The 20968-nt window shown below is 38.4% G+C and overlaps 1 protein-coding gene across 3 annotated transcripts in view; it reads left to right on the top strand.

Moving 5' to 3' along the window:
- The window catches only part of ZC3H12C (zinc finger CCCH-type containing 12C), a 37577-nt gene extending 17047 nt beyond the window's left edge, over positions 1–20530 (top strand). Inside the window, exons 2-6 of one of the 3 annotated variants that reach the window (XM_062577417.1) lie at positions 2212–2978; positions 14033–14172; positions 16838–17072; positions 18068–18174; positions 18903–20530. In XM_062577417.1, the coding sequence (XP_062433401.1) occupies positions 2284–2978; positions 14033–14172; positions 16838–17072; positions 18068–18174; positions 18903–20299 (2574 nt within the window). In that variant the 5' untranslated portion in view covers positions 2212–2283 and the 3' untranslated portion in view covers positions 20300–20530. Of the gene's footprint in view, positions 1–2149; positions 2979–14032; positions 14173–16837; positions 17073–18067; positions 18175–18902 lie in introns of those variants that run through there. The other 2 variants (XM_062577425.1, XM_062577433.1) reach the window with 2 other exon arrangements.
- Positions 20531–20968: the final 438 nt, after the last annotated feature.

The following is a 20968-nucleotide window of genomic DNA, read 5'->3' as shown; positions in this document are numbered from 1 at the left end:
TACCAAATTATTCTTTCACTGTGCTAGTATTCATGATGGTATGTTAAAGGAGCGCATCCTAGCAACTAAAGGCTGGTTGCTAAGCAGCCTTGCTTCCAATAGATTTTTCTTGTTTGAGATTTTTCTTTTTTTGGGGGGGTGCCAGTTCTGCGAAGGCCACAGTGTTGGTTTTTTAACTGTATCCTTTTATTAGGATATTGTTGTGACTTGTTACTAGCACTGTTCTATCAAGTGTATTACATTAGTTAATAAATCACCGTGTGAAAAGGCTCACTTCCTAAATTCTCATTGTATTTAATCTGTGGCGTTTCTTAAAATCTTAAAGCTTCAGGTTAAGAGAAAGTAATATTCCTTGATGTGCTACTTGAGAGAGTATTATAGCCTTACTCTCTTCTAACAAGATCGGATCTAAATAAAACTTTAAAGTAGCATATTTTATTTCCTAGCAGGCTAAGCTGGATTAGGGTGTTGGAGAGGAAAAAGCTGTTAACATCAACATTTTTAGTTTAAAATCAATTATCTGGTGTAACAACTTAATTTGCCAAAGTGTTCTATCATGCTTGTGATATCTTAACCCTCAGTGCCTATAGAATCTGTTTTTACTAGGTCATGAGTTAGAATTACTACTTGATTTTTTTTTTTTTCATTTGTCTTGAGACAAGCCTGGATTAATTTCTCTGTGTGCTCTGTGTTTTTTTTTTTTTAATCTCAGGTAGAGGAAAGTAGACTGTAGTTTAAGAATACTTGGTCACTCTTGAAAATGCTAAATTGCAAGCAGAAGGGAAAGTTAATGCCATTGCTGATAGAGAAAAATCTTGGCTCTTGATTAAACACATTTATAACTTACATAGCATAGATCAAGAAATTCTGTTTGATATAGTAATTTTTTCTCAGTATAACTTCCTTTATTAAGCTAGTCTGTACAGTATTTGTCAAATGTAAGCAAAGCCCTTTGCATGTGTTTCTTACTTCTATATCTTGCCTTGTGAAATGTCAGTATGAAAGTTCTTTGTTTTGTAGTCTTCCTTAATTTAGATTTTTCTTTGCAGTAGAATTGGTCGATACAGTCCATTTTCATCTATGAGAAATAATTTTTTTTTTTTTTGAAGCAGTTGAGACCAGCCTCCTAAAAGAATAAGGAAAAGATGTAGTAAGTTGCCTTTAAACATAGACTATGAAGGTAAATTTTGTGGGAAAAATAGGTAGCTATTTTCTGTACAACTGCCATTATGCAAAATCCCTCCAGAAAGACTGATGTGGCTGGTGCTAAGAGGTCCACAAAAATGCAACTTTTCTTCTTTCATTTTTTCTCGATGACTTCTTTCTATGTATTTAGATTTTGACCTAGCAAAAGGTTTGCACAAGTCTAGTGCAGTGGTTGAAATTAGTTTTTAATTTTGTTGCTTGATTAATGGCTTATTGAAATCATTAAAAGACTTCTGTTGGCTGTATTGGGCATTAGATCAATCCAAGTCTCCAAATCCTTGTGTTAGTGATGCTGCACTCTGAGAGCAGTTAGTCTGTCTTAACTATCACTTTTTACGGGAATTAAGAAATGGCTCGATTGCATTCAGTTGAATTGATAATGCATTTTAGGGCTGATCTGTTTGTTTATTTATTTTGTCACTAATTCATTTTCTATATTACAATATCTTATGTTTGCCTAAACAAGCCAGATAATCTAGTGTTATACTAGTTTCTATTCAGCAAAAACCCTGAGCTGTTTACTCTAAAAAGTTTTTCTAGTACTCTTATTTTATGGTTGCATTAGTTTTTAGGGTTTTTTTTAATTGTTACCATATTGTCTTAAGTTAGATGGAATGTCTCAGTTACTTTAAATCTGGACAAGAGTTCTGTCTCTGAATTACAGTAAACGAAGTTGTGGTGTTTGGTTTCTCATTCTTTTATAAACCCTATTTTGAAAGTGTTTAAGTAGGAACACTTGATACAGTAGGAAAACAGATAGTTTGTTCACCAGCTTACCTGTATATATTTCTTATGAAAAGCTTTTTACAAAAGAAGTTCTTCAGTCCAAAAAAAAAAAAAATTATATTTCTTTCCCGAGAGAGGATATATCCAGATATTAAGCAAACACCACTTTTCCTTGGAAATGAGAAAATTGAGTTAGCCAAGAACCTAGCTCTGAGGAAAGAGCATGAACAACCCAAGTAAGACACGTAATCAGCTGCAACATTTTTATTCTCTCTTTAGGAATACAGAACACTTTATATTCAGGAATACCAGAAAAACGTCAAAGTGGAGTCAAGTACATGCAGCAGCTTCATGGGCTTGAAGGATCATCCGGGGCAAGATTTAGGCCATCTTTATGTGGGGAGCACTGGCACACAAATAAATGCAATTGTACCTTGGTCAGTGGTGGAGAAGCCAACGATGGATAAGGTTAATTCTAGGAAGGAAGATGCAGACAAGGAGGCGTCTGAAGAAACATCTGGAAGCTCCAGCTGTGACTCTGAAGAAAGCACAAATTCTGATAATGAGTCAGAGAGACTGAATAATACTGCATCAGAATCACATTTATTGCCTAAGACTCACCGACAGCTGTGCCGATCTCCTTGCTTAGAGCCTCATATTTTAAAAAGAAATGAAATTTTGCAAGACTTGAGGATAGAAGAGGCTCAGATAGTACCTAAGGAAGTCAAAAAGCCCCCTGATGTGGTAAAAGAATATCAAACCAAACTGGAGTTTGCACTTAAGTTGGGTTACTCTGAAGAACAGGTTCAACTTGTACTAAATAAACTTGGTACTGATGCTTTAATAAATGATATTTTGGGAGAACTTGTCAAACTTGGAAATAAAACTGAGACTGACCAGGCTGTAAGTAATGCTAACACTAATGTAATGCGTGAGGCGTCTTCCATAGAGTCTCAGAGGTCAGAGTCTCCACTGCAGGAGGATGTGACAGAGGATGGTGACAACCTGAGGCCAATAGTTATTGATGGCAGCAATGTGGCAATGAGGTATGTGACCCTGAAGCTTTTGCTGGTATATTTAAATGGAAACAGAATTACCTTGTCCAATTCAAGCGCTGATGTTCCGTGTAATTACTTAAAACTGTAAGCAAGCAGGTTGCTATATGCAGCAAGCCTCTTCCTCAATCAGACAGTATGCAAATCTTAGCAATCAGGCTAGAGACCAGTAAGAGTGGAGTGGTTTGTACTCGCTGTTAAAGCAAGAATAGGTTAATTATGTCAGTCATCCTATGTTGGCATCTATCTGAGCTCTCCTTCCCATTGCCTGTCTAGTACTTACTTCTTGTTACGCTTAACAGACCTTTAGCAGGCAATATTGCCTATGGCAATTGTTGTATCCTATTACATATTAGAGGGTAAAGCAGATGTAAGATTCCTTCTTGCTAAGTTGTTCTGTGATAACCAATCTGTCTATAAAATTTCAGTGTTGGTTGTCAGGTTGGGAGTTAGATGTTTACTGCCACTGATTCATGAGACTAGTGTAACTTTAGACTTCCGCTTATGTGCCCATAGGTAACACTTACTACAGCACTCATCGATTCTGACCAGTCACCTAGATGTATAGCAAGAAATTTATGTGCATGGGCAAGCTCTCGCTTCCTCAGTGGTTAAAGAAGGAAGAAAAGAAACGGCAAAGAGATCTTGAGAAATGGTTTTATGGCTAATATGAATGACAGATTGACTAGTAACTGATTGGATGACACAAGGATTATTTTTAGTGTCACAGTTTAAAAGGTCTTTTTTTAGTCTCCTTATGCTTTGACATGGTTTTTTATTAGCTCAGTAATAAAAGTTTGGTGCAAGACATTTCAGGGCTAAGAGCTTCTGGGTTTTTTAGCTCCTGATCACGTCCATTTCCTTTAAATATGACTTTTTGAAGTGAGATTTAAATACAGGTCTTATTTATGGCAACAAGATAACTTTTTTCAGACTTAAGCAAAACTGATTAGCCCATAAATTATGAGCATTACTTCTTTCCAAATGCAGTATTCCTGTGAGTTTTTTCTACTTGCCATATCATCCTAATCTTGAGTTGTATAGGAAGTATGTTCCTGCTGAGTAAACACTATTCAACTATTCAACCTAAAAGCCATCTAGACATTTCTAAAATGGGTTGGAACTGCATTTCATGTAAGTTTGAATCACTTCTGTAAGTCTTCAGAAGGTCCTGGTTTCCATAAACAGAGCTGCTGGTTTGGAAACTTATTATAATTTTGCCATCTTCTCGTCTGTCATTTCTTAGTGGTTTGTAGCTTCATTGTTCTGTGATGGCTCTCGGCTGCTCTGAAATGCCTTGTGGGGCATTATTGCTTAGCACAACTTAGACTTGATGGATGGACTTAAGTGTGACTTTTCCTGTGAGCTGCATCAAACATATTCCAGGATTACCTCATGATCAGCCACCTTTCCTTAATGTTTACTCAGTTATTATCACAGTAAATATTTAGGATATCCCCGTCCTAAGCTTAATTATTCTCTTTTCCACCTTTACAAAATGAGCCAAATGTCAAGGCATGCTGTATTCTATAGAGCCTTAAAACAATTCTGTTAATTGAGTTAATCTTCTGTGTCCAAGAATCAAATCAACAGGTCTGCAGTTGTTTTCCACCAACTTTTTAGTGACAAAATCTGTGAGGTTGGAAGGGACCTCTGAAGATCATCTAGTCCAACCTCCATACTCAGAACAGAGTCAGAGCAGGTTCCTCAGGGCCATGTCCAGTCAGGATTTGATTATCCTAAGGCTAGAGATGCCTCAACCTCTCTGGGCAACCTATTCCAGTATTTGACTGCCCTCACCATTAAAAAAAAAAAAAAAAAAAATCCTTGTGTTCAAGTAAAATTTCCTGTATCCTGTATTTCTCATCTGTTCACTGCGCACCACTGATAAAAGTCTGGCTCTGTCTTCACATCCTTCCATCAGGTATTATACACATTGAAAAGATCCAGCATAAACAATCCCAGCTCTCAGCCTCTCCTTGTATGACAGATGCTCCAGTTCCTTAATCATCTTTGTGGCTTTTCACTGGACTTGCTCAGGTAAATCATTATCTCTTACTGGGAAGCCTGGCACTGGGCACAGCACTCCAGATGTGACCTCACCACTGCTGAGTAGATGGAAAAGATCACCTCCCTTGATCTGTGACCAATGGCAACAGGATGCCATTGGCTTTGCCACAGAGATGTTTTGCTGGCTCTTGTACAATTTTTATCCACCAGGAGTCCCAGGTTGTTTTCTGCAAGCTACTTTCCAGCTCATCAGCCCCAGGGTGTATTGTTACATGGACTTATTCCTCTGCAGGTGCAGAATGTGGCATTTTACATTGTTGAGCTTCATGAAGTTGCTGCTGGACAGTTTCTCCAGTCTGTTGAGGTTCTTCTGAATGGCAACACAATCCTGTGGTGTATCTGACAGTCCTCCTAATCTTGTCTCCTCTGTAAGCTTGCTGAGAGTGATATCTGCCCCATTATCAAGGTCACTGATGAAGGTGCTAAACAGTATTAGCCCTAGTATCAACTCCTGGGGCACACCAGTGTTGACTAGCTTCCAGCTGAACTTCATGCAGCTCAGCACAACCCTTTGAGCCTTGCAGTTCAACCAGTTTTCAGTCCACTTCACTGTCCACTTATCTAATCTGTACTTCATCAGTTTGTTAACAAGTATGTTATGGAAGATGGCATCAGAAGCTTTGTTAAAGTCAAGGTGAACAACATCTATTCCTCTCCTCATCCACTGAGCCAGTCATATCATTGTAGAAGGCTATCATTCGTCCTTCTATCCTTCGTACGTTTGGAAATTGTTTTCAGAAGGATTTGCTCTTACACTCTCCTAAGGATTGAGGTGAAGTTGACTGGCCTGTATTTCCATGGATCTTCCTTCTTGCCCTTGAAGATAGGAGAGACATTTGTCATCTTCTTCCAGTCCTCAGGAAACCCCACCCTGATCGCCATGACCTTTCAAAATTCCCTGAGGGTGGCTTTGCAATGGCAGCCTGCTCCTGCAGCATTGTAGGTGCATCCTTTCAGGGCACACAGACTTGTGGATATGCAGTTGGTTTATTTGTTCTGTAACCTGATCCTTTTCCAGCAAGGAGAAGTCTTCTTTTTTTCAGACTTTCCCAAGAGGATCAGAGGCCTGGGATTCCTGAAAGCAAACCTTACCCGTAAAGACCAAGGCAAAGAAGGCACTGAGTACATTGGCCTTTTGGGTCCTTTGTCATCAGGTCCCCTGCCCCATTCAGCAACAGGCCCACATTTTCCGTAGTCTTCCTTTTGCAGCTGATGTATTTGTAGAAGCCTTTCTTGGTGCCTTTCATCTCCCTCCCCTGATTCAACTCCAAGAGAGTTTTGTTTTCTTTCTAATGCCAGACCTGCAGGTGTGGTCAGCACCTCCCTGTATTCCTCCTGGGTCACCTGTTCCTGCTTCTGTCTCTTGTACACTTCCTTTTTTATGTTTGAGTTTAGTCAGAAATTTCTTGTTCATCTGTGCTGGCATCCTGCCACCTTTGCTTGACTTTGGTCCATTCAAATGCACCAGATCTTGAGTTTGGAAGATGTAATCTTTGAAAGTCAACCAGCTCTCCTGAACCAGTCTTCTCTCTAGGACTCTATCCTATGGGATTCTTCCAAGCAGATCACTGTTCAGGCTAAAATCTACTGTCCCAAATTCCAGCGTTGCGATCCTACTTGCCTTGTTTGCTTCTCTCGCGATCCATTCGCTCATGGTCACGGCAGCCAAGGCTGCCCCCAGCTCTCACGTCTCTGACTAGTTCTTCCTTCTTTGTAAATATGAGGTCCAGCAAATCACCTGTCCTCATCAGCTCCTTGATCACCTGGGTCAGGAAGTTGTCATCAGTGAACTCCAGAAACTTCCACCGTTACTTGTGCCCTGCTGTGTTGTCCCTGCAGCAGACATTGGAGTAGTTAAAAACCCCCATGAGGACTGAGGCCTGTGAATGTGAGGTTTCTTCTATTTGTCTGAAAAAGACCTCATCTTCAAAAAGATTGTTTGCTATTGGACTTGCAGATGAAACCAGCCATCTTTGTGGTTGGGAGAACAGTTAGTTCTGACACAAGGAAGGAAGGATTTGTCTGATGACATGACTGGATGTGCATCTTTGTGTAACTAGTTGCATTCAGTCAAGTGACAGTGGGTAGATTTGTGAGTTCCTGGAGTGTGAAGAACAGCACAGAGCACTGCTTGGGCTAGAATAACTTGTTTTGGCCAACCAGATCCAGCCTGTACGCTGTCTGGTGACTAATCCTGTTCTAGAAAAGCTTCTTTGGCAAGCTGTAATAAAAAAAATAATAAAGACAATCTTGATTACTCTAGGAGTCTTTCAGTAAGCTTGGAAAACCTTTGTTACACTTAGGGATGGCATTACTTGTTATTGGTCCCTTAAACTGAAAGCTGTTAATCAAATGTATCTTATGTATTTCACAGTGCTGCCATAATGGCTAAATAATGTGAACTAGTTAAAGTGTAAAGGAACAAAACAAACCACCTCTTTCAGCTGAATGGCAGAAAGGTGGCTTTTGCAGCCCGTGAGTTGGAGAATTGCCATTTAGTTTCTGTTGGATGCTTCAAACATTGTTCCAGTTTTCATATTGTTGACTTAATCCTTTCACAGAACGGGAAAATTGGCTATGTTTAAACATAACACACAAAATCTTTTTGTTAGAATATTTTTAGAGTTTGTTTTTTGTATATATAAGCTTACATTTAGAGCTGAACAGAAAATTATGCAGCCCCCTAGAGCATCCATAGACTGCTTGATATACATTTACCCACAACTGGGTAAAGTGGGTACACAACTGGAAGTGGGACTAAATGATAGGAACCTAGGATTCAGTTGTACCCTACTTGAGCAATCATGCATATTGGCATTCCAGAGAACGGTGCACTTTTAGCACTGCTACATAATGTTTTTTGCATGTAGATGGTACTGTAATTTAAAAATCTTAATCTAAAACCTTTGCCCATGTGAGCAAGAGAGGCATTTTCCATCAACACTTTTTTTTTTTTTTTTTTAAGGCACTCAACACCTTATTTAGTGTAAACTTCACGGTGTAGATACTACAGGGATAACAAACACATTTCAGTCAACAGTAGTCCTGTGTGCCTCTTTGCTGAAGTTCAAGCTACCATATATTTTCCCTTTGTGTAGCTGAGGTAGGCAAAAGAAGTGCATTTTGCCCATGCAATAAGAGCAGATCATCACCACTCCATCTCTTTGTTCTCTTGTGTAGCCTTGGACCTACTTTTCATGGATCCCAACATTCCTCAGCTGAACCTCACCAATCTGGAATAGAGAGGATAATGTCATTTTCTTTTCCTCAAGTTTGACAGATTATAAGAGAAGAAACTCTTGCTTTCCGTAGGATTCCCCCCCACCTTCCAAGTTGGAAGAAGCAGCCAAGGCAAGCTTTTTGAGCTTCTTTCTTGACTCTTCAATTCAAGACTTCTCTTTATTCCTGAGTTCTTTCTGAATAGAAAAGTTCTGCAGCATATCTGACAGTCCTTTTCCTCTGCTTGCCCTTTTGAAGGGCAAGGTTGGAACTCTGAAAATTACCTAAAATTAGTTATGAGATGGTCATGATACTTCTTTTGCTGGTATCAAAAACAGGCTTTTACCACCAGGAAACAAGGAGTAAGGAACAGAGCAGTTAGTAGCAAAGACAACTAGAAAATTTATTTCATTTGTGTGCTTCTGTCTCTCTCTTATGTAGTTTTTAGTGGCTACCATGGGTATCTTTAAACTTTCTTCACTAACAGTAAAAAGAATGAATGTCAGATTTTCAATAATGGTACTGCTGTTGAGAAATTTTGTGCTGAAAACATACTCTAAACAAAAAATAAGTCCAGAACCTTGTTGCTGTGCTTTCCATGAGAACAACATAAAGACACCATTGATAAGCAAATAACCAGATATCATACTTGCTGTATTTAGATTTTTTTTTAAGACAACCACCTTCAGAATGATGTAAGCAACCAATGCCATTTGAGTTTATGTACAGATAACATGCCATTTGAGCTTGTAGCTTAAAACCAATGAATTGTGTTTTGAATAATTCGGTTTTACAGAAAACCTCACCCTTAGGATTTCAAAGGCATTTAGATAGTGAACTTTAATCTCCCATTTTGGAAAATTTTGGCCTGTACATCTAATTGGTACTTGATAGTGCTTCATTGCACAAAGAAAAGGCAACCTGAAATAATCATTGCATACTTTATTTGGAAGAGGAAGGTGTTGGTTTCGGTTATTGTTTTAGCTAAATGTGCTCCCACTTCAGAAAGACATTTCACACTGTAGTGATAGCCTTCGTGCCCAGCCTTTCCTGCTGCCGGATGTTTTAGATATATCTGAAGCTTGTGCCTCGGCTCCACTGTCCCAGTGGGAGACCTCCATGCCATTCAGGAGTGGTGGCTGGAGGATGCACCAAGTATCCAAAGGTGCCTAAACCAACATTAAACATCTCCTTTTACACCACTGAGTCTTGTCCCCATGTGCAAGCCGTGAGGCACATCATTTGGTGGTAATTAAATGTTTTCTGATACCTGTTTGCGTTGAAGTTTTGCCACAACTGTAGGTTACTCCATGCGGTGTCAATCAAAAGATGATTTGGTTTGTCTTATCTATGCCAGATGTTGTTTCCATTTAACAATTTAATTGCAAGTGTATTGTAAGAGTTTAACTGCATTAGCCACTTCTCAAATTGTGGTGCTGAGCTTGATGTGTACTAGAAACTCATTTCAGATGTTCATCTTCCAGTGGCACTAGCAATCTCATACAGCATTTACTTTGACCTAGTTCTTAAATTATTTTGAGAAGTCACTTTAAGGAGTAGATAAAAGTATTTTTCCAACAAGTTACGATCATGTGAAGCTGGTTGTTACTGGCAGCTCTGAGTATAACTTCTTTTTATATCTGCTTCACACTTCCACCAAAACATATTTATGAGGAACAAATGCAAGACTAGTAGAAGGCCCAGGTTACTGAGAAATGCTTTGGTACAAATTATTACTGTAGTTAGGAAACTTGTGGAACTTTTTTTTTTTTTTTAAAAAAAAAAAAAATGAGGTTAGCATTAAAAGGAAAAAAGAAAAAAAAAAAAAAAAAAAAAAAAAAAGCCTGCTAGGCTAATGAGTCACTAATCTGATCTAGGATGGAAATTCTTATATTTCTATATTATGAACCAAACACTATTTTCCTTCTGTGACAAGATGGAAGAAAATAGTTTAGCAGTTCTCTAAATTTATCATTAGATTGACTTATCATTCATTATTTATGATTACATTGATACCTGTTTTAGTTCTGTTCTTAGTTTTAATCAATACATTTTTACCTATGAACTGTAACAGATTTCCATTGAATAAACACCTGCATATGTATTGCAGCAGACCTTATTTTAGACCTCAACTCTGATGTCTCTTGCCATTATAAAATAAGCATATAAGTATTCTGTAATTTTCAAAATTTAGTAACTCTGTGGTGGTCTCAATATTGGATAAGAGCACTCCTGAAGTCCTGCAAGTATTGTAATAATCAGCATTTTAGAAGCATACTACAACTCTTTCAACCATTTAGTTACTTGAAAATCTAGTCTGGGGGCTAGGAAGGAAACAGAGAAAAAGCAAATGTTCTCATCAGTTATTTTACCACACACTACTAACTCTGCTAGCCTAGAAAATGCTTCACTGATTTTGCTCTGGAAGTGTTCAGCACTGCACTACTACTGTTCTCATTTAAAAATAAAACCACAGCTATCAATGGTCCAAATATAAAAATGGTGATTTAAAAAAAAATTCATGTATGGTATGAAAGTGGACTAGATCTTAAGGAGTATTCTTGATCTACCTTTCCAATCACAGTTGTAGATTAAATATAGTCAGCAAGCAGAATGCTCCAGTGTCTCAGTGTTACTGCCTGTCATCTTGACCACTCTCAGCATTCATATATTTCTAATATTTAGGAAGAGACATTTAAAAATATCTTTGCTGACAAAGAAGTACAAACATTTCTCTCCAGCTAATCAGAAGGAAAAATAAGTCAGAGGAAGAAGCATAATTTCAATCTTTTCATCATATGATGTATCATAAAGCTGATGAAGCGGAAAGGCTGCAAGAAAGAGAGCATCAAATCTGCATAGCAACAATACAGAAGAAAAAGGCAATTTTTAATGACGTGTCTTCATAGACTTTCTCACTGCTCACCAGTTTAGGCATGTGTCTGAAAAAACGTGAAGATTTATGTCAGGTATAAATCTCCTTGCTCAGCAGTGCAGAAAAGTTAGTATGCATTCTAATGTATTTCCCATTTCTGTTATACATACCCACAGATAGAGATTAAATGTATTTCACGCTTATGTTCTAGATGAAAAGATTTTAGTGATCTATATTAGGTGAGAGAGAAACCAGAGAACTGAATTGCCTGGTCCTCCCTTTGGCTTTAAAAGCATGCCTAGAATTTGGACCTGATGGAAAGCAATAGGAAGGAATTTCCATTTCTTTCTGTGATGCCAGGATTTCATTCCAGAAATTACTTCTCAGATTTAGAGGAGGAAACATTCTGTTTCTAAAATGCAGTATAACAAAAACTATGTTCACTGTAAGGAGCAAAAAGAGGTTTTATCCCTTTGAAACCATAGAGATTGTTTAGAGTAATAACAGTAGAGCAGTTTCACTGGAATTTGACTGGTAGCTGGAGCAACCTCTTCTCAACTGTTTTTAAAAGTATTACAATATGTTTATATTGCAAATGAGGCCTTATAGCAAGGGAGGCTGAAGCACATAGAGGGGAAACCTCAGTTTGCTCATCTGAAATAAAAATGTCATGTTCAGCCTGCCTGTGGAGTCCTGGGTGCATCCATGTCCTGCATTTGTGTTGTCCGATGACACCTCCCTGTGACCTGCCGTGGCTGGGAACGCTGGTGGCCCTTTTTTGTCCATGTATGTGGGTGTGCCCATTTCAGATGTCTATTCATGCGTAGTTTGGTTTCCTGTTCCAGGGAAATCATGAAATACACAAAGTTACTGCTCTTTCAGCCAAACAAACGCAAGAATAAACATATAATATAAAACTGTACCTAGAAAAAAGTGTTACTGTGTTTTATTATTACTGCAGTGTTATTACACTGTAATAATATATTACCCATTTCTGTACAAAACAGAGAATGTATTATTGCAGAGGGCTATAATCAAAGCTAAATAGATTATCAAGATAATTACATCTCTTGCTGCTAGTATAACCCTAACACAGATAGGCTTAAACTATCTTTAGAGCACCTTGTGCCAGCTAAAATCCACAAACTTTGATTATTGCAGTCTGTAACGACTGCAGCATCTTAGTGTGTGGTTATGTTTCCAGGTCCTGTCTCCAGTATCTTTAGAACAGGATGTAGTATAGTTATCCATTTAAATCACATGTATGTGCCATATTCTTTGTAGGCTTCTGCAATCTGATTTTTTTTTTATTATTTTTTTCTCACTATTATTGTGGCACTTCATCCATTTCACAAGTACACAAGATCCCTCAAGGTATCAAGAAATGTATAGGCAATGCTGTATTATAGGAAGCTGGAAATAACAGGTACTTTAAAATGATCCTACTGAAAAAAAGTAAGAGTTTTAAAATAACTTGCTACTGTTTTTATTCACCTAGAAACCTGCAAGTAGGAGGAACTTTCAGGATCAATGTGTCTAGTCCTCATCATGTTGTGCCTTTTACAAATCACTACTTGATCCAAGAAGTATCTCTTACTTTTCTGGAAAGCAGATTAAGCATTATGCATGCTGTACATGACAAGCAAGTGAAAAGTAACGGGCCCCTGCCATGCCAACATGCCTTTTCTGCTATGCAGAGTTGTGGGGCTGAGAGAGACCGCAGAGAAAAATTCTGTTCTCTCCATGTGCTTGAGACAGGACGTGGCCCATCCCCTGCAGAGCTGTCGCACTCATTCCTCAAAGCATCCACGAGGAGATTGCAAAACATCCCTAGGCAGGTTGTCACATTCCTCAGTTAGAAAACCTTCTATAATACACTGCTTAACTATTCCTCGTGCAGGCTAAGCTGACCTCTCTGCTCTTACACAGTGGAATCAGTCAGTCATCGATCACTGTTCTGTTTTAGTGACATCCTATGTATTTAAGATTGTCTTGTTCCTGCACAGCCTGCGTTTTTTTTTCTCCCCAGATTAAATAGATGTTCTTCCTACAACCTTTCCCATAGATTTTGTTTTGCTTTCTTTTGGATTCTTTCCAGTTTATCTGTGTCTTTCCTAATATGTGTTGCCCAGAACTGGATGAAGAAGTCAGCTGAGGAATCATCTGCCTTTGGAAAATGAAATAATTGCATCTCTAGTCTTACCTCAGACAGTTATTGCCTAACAGATGTGCATCTTTTGTTTTGCTTGTGTCTGATCATATTCTACTGGACTTCTGTCTCTCCACATTTTTTTTACATGTGCATTTAAGTTCTCTTTCTTAACTGCAGTATTTTGCAAAAGTTTGATTTGATCTTGTTGATTTTTGGACAGTTTGTCTAATCTGTCTTGCAGAGTGCTTGCCACCTCCTTTGGCTTGGAGTTGCTCTCATCTATTTCCTCCTCTGTTTGTATGGGATCTGGAAGATTCCCACTGGAAAGACTCTACTCTCTTTTCCCCTACTGCCATTGCCCACAAAGATTCAGTGTATCTACCTGCCTTTCCTAAACAAATCGCACTCTTTCACATCAGTATCGCAGGCCTACTGTTTTGCCTCGTCAGGTTTCCATGGTGCCTGTTATACATAACGCATTCAAGAATTTTTAACTCTCTCTGCTTGTATTTGCCCTATTTGTAGAAGCTGCATACACAAATTGCAGACTCGGGCAGGTTCCGTATTCGTTCGTGCTTGCTCTGTCTTTGGTCTCTACTATTTTGCAGGGGATGGCCGTGTTTGGGCAAGGTTCAAATGCGTAGATACATGTTATGCTATGTTCCATTTATATGCATTTATCCTACAAAATCAAAGCCATGTAATTAAGAATTTTAATGTGTGTTTCAGCCATGGGAACAAAGAAGTATTTTCTTGTCGAGGAATAAAATTGGCAGTAGACTGGTTTTTGGAAAGAGGCCACAAGGATGTTACAGTGTTTGTGCCAGCATGGAGGAAAGAACAGTCAAGACCTGATGCTCTTATCACAGGTAAGCTTGGTTTTGCTTTCACTGGTTTATTTTGTTCCTTGCACAGCGTGAGTGGTACTATTCAAATGAACACATCTTTAGAAATGAAAATATTTATAATAAAAAGTATTTTTGGTGTGTTAACTTCATTGCAGTCTTCAGGAAGGAGGAAGACAAAACAGTGCCCTGCTCAAAACCTCCTTTGTTGCTTGCCTCATAAGTCTTCCCTGAACATTACTGTTTGTTTCTTGAAGAATGTAACTGTTATTTTAAAAAACTGTTATACCTATGGTGTATTGGCAGGGAGGAGGTTTTGGTTTTTGATTCACTGACTAATCTTGTGGTGAGTAAGTTCTCCCAGACTTATTTGTCTGCTGGTCACCTGCAGTGAATCACTGTGCCATATACTTGGAATTAATAGAATTATCCCCACAGAAGGTTCTCCTTTCAATCATTACTTTTAACAAGTGAGGAAGTTTGGGGAATTTTATTTTAAATATGTTTATCCAGGAAAAAAAATAGTGAGGTATCTATTTCTTTATCAAATTTCTTATATTTTTTTATGAAGGCTAGAGGGTCATCCTCTCTCCTACCCTAAAGTTTAGGCAGAGGACAATTCTGGAATAAAAAAAAATGAATTTAGTAGGTTTTGGAGAGGGGGGTTGTTTTATTTTGTTTTTTGAGGACATGGCTGCCTTTAATTAGGGAAAAAAGGCTTATGAGAATGGTAGCTATAACTTCTAAAAGAAAATGGAAGTATGTTTTGATCTTCACATGCATTTCCAAAGACCTGGGTAAGATCTTTACAATACTTCATTTCTTTTGCTTGATTGCTACTAGAACATACCTTGTTAATGCAAGAAAATATTTGGAAAGCTGTTGTCTCCTCCGATAAATCTTTACTATAGATTATTGCAAATGTAATAAATAAAACTATAACCCAAGAAACAAGAAGCTTTAGTTTAGCATTGGCAAGTTCCCTAGCAATGAAAAATGAGTTTGCCAAGTGTCATTATGGACCTTGAAAATAGAGGGAAAACCAAGCTTAGTTATTGTACCCTCTGTAAAACAGAGGTTCTTCAGTTGTTGTATCAAGATGGAGGGAGCCTGTTTGCTGCTAGTCTTGTGAAATAAATTGTGCTGACAGTCCATTTCCAAAGAATCGCACTTGAAGTCTGAGATGACTAAAATAAGGATGGTTCTAAACTGAATATTTGCAGAAAACCTTTTAGACTAAAGCATCTTTTTTATTGTTTGCTACTCATCTAAACTTGACAGGGTATTTTGTTCTTAGTGGGGAAAAAATATCATCATCCATCAAATTCTTATTACAAAGGGGGAAAATGAATACAAAGTGACTGGATTTCAAATCTTACATTTTTGTAGTAAGCAGATAAATGTGTATATCAAATATATTGCTCACGTGTAACATTAATGCACTTCACGTTAGAGTCTTTTTTTAGATGGAAATGATGTTCCCTGTCAAGTTTCTTGTGCTACGAAACAGTTGAGTTACTTGAGATGTAAACCATTACTAAAATCCAGGAGTTGTATTCACTGTGCAGATATCTTCTGCAGTTTCAGATATTGCCTGTTTTTTAATTTATTTTCATTTTATAACTTACCTGCTCTGCGGACAGGGACGGCTGGCAGAATTGACAGAAGGGGATATGTGCTCCAGCCCTTGGTGTGCTGCTGCTACATCCAGTATCTTGGTTCAAATCACCCTCACTAGTAATCTGAGCTCAGCTTTCCAAGCTCCTTGGGAACTTCTGATTTCATGTAGAGAAAGAGAGAATGCTGTAGAACAAGAAGGAACTATACAAAATGTTAAATACACTTATTTAGCAGATTTAGAGAGAAAAATGTTTGGATTCGGTATGATTTTATATACAAAATTTTATATCCTTCAAGGAAAAATACATTCTAAACTGTTGCTATCACCAAAAAACCTGTTTGCTCTTGCTGTTTCTTTCTGTATTTTGGTTACAAGATGACGTTAGAAGTCTTTCTAGAGGAGGCTGTTAAACTTTATAAAGAGCCTGAGTGTTTTTACAGGATATAGGTTTTCTAGTCCTTGTGTGCAGTAGAGATGGGGAAAATTTATGAAGCAGCTCTGTTAATATGAGCAACTGTAACTATTTCAGAAGCTGCTTCTTGGTGAGCGTCACACAGGGATGGAAGAAGTCTGTCTTTAGCAAGGAGTTCAGTTACAGGAGACCCTTGACTGTAATTGGAGATAGCCTCCTACTCATTGAAATGTCCAATAAGAATAAAGGGATTTTTTTTTTCTTTCTCACCCAAAGGAAGTTTTCATAGTTTTATGAAAACTATGCAAGTTTTCATTTTAATAAGTAATATTTCTTTTAACCACAGCAGAGTGAACAAAGTCCTCTGTGTTGTTCTAGAAATGGTGTAGAGGGGTTATGGGCTTGCAGGGAAGGGGGTTGTTGTTTGAGCTGTGTTTGTTTGTCTGTTTGCTTTGGAAAATATTACCAGTTGACTGCTGACTGTTAACTTCAAATATCGTACATCCAGTGCTTTCTGCTGGACTGTAACTATTTCAGATGCATTTAATGCTAAATACTTGGGTTTTCTTCCTCAAATGTAACATGTTTGGAGATCAAACAAACGTATTCTTCTTTCTTTTTTTTTTTTTTTAACTTCTGCTTCTTAATCCTTGTAGACCAAGAAATCTTGCGTAAATTAGAAAAGGAGAAGATTCTTGTGTTTACGCCATCCCGTCGAGTGCAAGGAAGAAGGGTGGTATGCTATGATGACCGATTTATAGTGAAGTTGGCTTTTGAGTCAGATGGCATCATTGTTTCTAATGATAACTACAGGGATCTAGCTAATGAAAAGCCAGAATGGAAGAAGTTCATAGATGAACGCTTGCTGATGTATTCGTTTGTTAATGACAAGTAAGTCATTCTGTCTTTGTACATGCCACTAAAATAACTGAGAAAGGGACAATTTGAAGACTTGTAGGAATTTGTTTGCTTCTACCCAAATCATTAGTTATATATTAGGAAAATAAAAGAATTAGTCAATCATAGATTTGGTGTTCTTATTAAAAGCATTTGAATTCTTTCTTGCCAGAGCTTTTCCGTAACAATCTCTTTATTTCTTTTTATTCTAAATTTTTTTCCTCTTTTGATGTATGTCAAAGTGTATGGTATATCTGATGTATTCTAAGGTATAGGATTCCTATTCTCTTGATATACTAGGCCAATATTTTTGAGTGCCGTGTGGTTAGACTCCTAAATCGTAGAATCATAGAACAACTCAGATGAAAGGACCCTCAGGAGGCTTTTACTCCAACCATCTGCTCAGATACCATGTATGGTATCTTCATACACTTGACGTAAATATCAACTGCAGTTACTACCAGTAGCTTCTTGTAGTGGGAGTGACTTAGTACTTTGCCAGGCACTTGTAATCATGTGCCTAAATATTGATGAAAGAGCCTATGGTACAGACAAACAGCATATTTTTGTAAGCAGTTTAAGAAGTTGTGGCAGTTTAAGAAGTTGATGCCTGTCTTGCTGCACCACTACTGGTTTAGGGATGGGTTGTGTGCAGTCCTGCTGTGCTGCAGAGCAGTCCGCTGGACTAGAATGTAGATGGCTGAAGCAGGCTTAGGGTGTTCACATGGTCTTTTCCTGGGATTCACCTCTGTGGGCGGTCGCTGCAGCAGAAATGTGGTCCTGCACAGCTGCAGTACAGTAGCATCAAGAGCTGCAGCTGTTTTCAGAATAACCTTCTGATTTATACCCTAAATCTCAAATAACCCAGGTTTAAAAATGTTAGTATATGAGGTTATGGTGTGGGGACTCTGTCATGAGATTCTGATGTTTGCATGAGGATTATTAAAAAGCCTGTTTATTTCCGTAACACTTTTTTGTCTTTTTCATAGATTTATGCCTCCTGATGATCCTCTTGGCCGCCATGGCCCAAGTCTGGACAATTTTCTTAGAAAGAAGCCTATTGTACCAGAACACAAGAAGCAACCGTGTCCGTATGGTAATTTAATTTGACTAATCAGTTTTCTTTACTACTGGGACTGGGGACCATGATCCTGCTTTATTTTAACACTATCAAAAAATACCAACTTTTAAACAGGGGTTTCACATCATTGTCTTAGCTTCTGAATGTTCAAAATGCTGAGCACTGGAGTTGGTGGAAACTGAAAAGATTTTCTTCATATGCTGGTTAAGGAGCATGTTTTTACCTGCCTGTTGAACTAAAGGAGAAGCTTTTATTAATGGTTAGTAGGAGGAGATCCAAAGCAGCACCTAAATTCTGCAGGATCCAGAAAGACCTTCTCTAACATTCTCAGGCCATAAAATGTCTAAGTTCTCTTCCACAAAATGGATTGAGCTGCCTGAAGTTTAGTTGCTGAGCATTCTAGCAGGCACACCATCTTGAATGAGCTGAACATCTTATGACTCTGTGGGACTTTTGCATTAAGTTTCCCACTTGTATATCTCCTTGGCACAATACAACAAATATGTTGCTGTACAGCATTGTGTTCATCTCAAAACGTGGCTGGCAGTAGTGGTCTGTCTGTCAGAGCACTACCACCTCTTTTTCCCATACTACAAAAAGTAGATCTTAGATCTCACACCATGAGACACACAAACATTTGCAGGATCTTTCAGATCACCAGTAACTTTAAATTAAGGCCATTTCCATTGTGCAATGATTACGGATTTTGATATGTTTTTATTTCATTTTGTTTGTATTAATAGGGAAGAAATGTACCTATGGACACAAGTGCAAATACTATCATCCAGAAAGAGGAAATCAGCCTCAGCGATCTGTAGCTGATGAACTTCGTGCCATGTCTAGAAGCACAGCTGCCAAAACTACAAATGAAGGAGGACTGGTAAAAAGCAATAGCGTTCCCTGTAGCACTAAGAATGATGGCACTTCTGAGCTGAAGCGTGCTGCTCCAAAGAGGCAATCAGATCCTAGTATAAGGACTCAAGCCTATCAGGACTTGGAGGAAAAGCTTCCCACCAAAAACAAATTGGAAACCAGGTCTGTACCTTCTTTAGTTAGTATACAAAGTTCCTCTGCTGCAAAACCCCAAAGTACTGCACCTTTAGTCAACGGCCTTCCATCTGCAGTTCACTTCCCACCTCAGGATCAAAGACCACAGGGACAGTATCCTACGGTGATGATGGCAACCAAAAATCACGGAACACCAATGCCTTATGATCAGTATCCAAAATGTGAGTCTCCTGTGGATGCAGGGTATTACTCTATGCTGAATGCATATTCAAATCTAAGTATATCTGGTCCACGTAGTCCTGAAAGGCGCTTCTCCTTGGACACAGATTACAGGATTAGCTCTGTAGCTTCTGACTGCAGTAGTGAAGGGAGTGTGAGCTGTGGTAGTAGTGATTCCTATGTGGGCTACAGCGATCGCTCTTACGTGAGTTCGCCTGATCCACAGCTAGAAGAGAACTTGAAGTGCCAACATATGCACCCCCATGGCCGCCTTAACTCTCAGCCCTTCTTACAGAGCTACCACGAGCCTCTAACACGAGTGCAAAGTTACAGTCATGAAGAACCAAAGCATCACCACAAACCTCCAATTCCATACATGGCTGTGCATCTACAGCATCCAACAGTTGGTGCTCGTTCTAGTTGTCCAAACGACTACTCTACATCTCAGAGTCCAGCGCATTCAAAGACCATGCATCTGGGGAGAGCCCTTTTGTCCACAAGAATAGACAGCATTTCAGATTCACGTTTATATGATAGTTCTCCATTAAGACATAGAAAGCCATATTCTGGCCAGGACGGGCTTGGAAGTTGGGATAGGCCAAATTACGGAATTGATGCGTACAGCTATCGTCAGACCTACTCTTTGCCTAGTAACCCCACGCAGCCATGTTATGAGCAATTTGCATTCCAAAGCTTACCTGAACAGCAGGACCAGACATGGCGTGTACCTTACTGTGGAATCCCTCAAGACCCTCCAAGGCATCAAGACACCAGGGAGAAGATTTACATAAACCTGTGCAACATCTTCCCCCCTGATCTTGTGAGAATTGTTATGAAGAAAAACCCTCACGTGACGGATGCTCAGCAGCTTGCTGCAGCCATTTTAGTGGAAAAATCTCAGCTAGGTTATTGAAAGATGATGCATCTTTGTGGTGTCTAGTAGTTTTCAGTTCAGCTCTAATGCTGAGGGAGGTTTGCTACAATAGCATTTGGGATCTCCTTCTCAGCAAGGAGGTTATATAGTAATCCATTTATGTGAAATACTGTATCATGGAGTCTGTATGATTAGCCCCATGCATTGAAAGTAACTGATGAATTTTATGGTCTAATTTGAAAATTTTTAAATGGCTATATTCATGGCTGGAGAATGTTCCAGTTTAGATTTTTATATATATGTGTATATATATATATATATATATACACACACACACCACACACACACACATATATGTATAATATTGTGTATATATATATGTATGTATAATATTTATATATATATACATATATATATATATACATACATATATATATATATATATATATAAATAAAAACAAGCTGTCGTCTCTGGCTATAATCTTTGGTGCATCAGGGGTTTATATGCAGCACTTTCGATATCCTTGTTACACATTGTTGGGATTTTGGGTTGTTTTTTTTAACTTGCTGGATGTTTGTCCTTGGGCTGTGTGGCATTAAAACAACCTGCAGAAAAAGGATTTTGCTACTTCTGACAGACAATTTTCAAGCCAATTTTTTGAACTTTTTACAACAGCATAAATATGTTTTTTGTTTATTTGTTTTGTG

The sequence above is a fragment of the Rhea pennata genome, chromosome 1, assembly GCF_028389875.1.
Source record: "Rhea pennata isolate bPtePen1 chromosome 1, bPtePen1.pri, whole genome shotgun sequence".
NCBI classification, from domain to species: domain Eukaryota; kingdom Metazoa; phylum Chordata; class Aves; order Rheiformes; family Rheidae; genus Rhea; species Rhea pennata.
The sequence above is the reverse complement of the archived record's forward strand: the minus strand, read 5'-3'. Positions and strand labels throughout refer to the sequence as shown.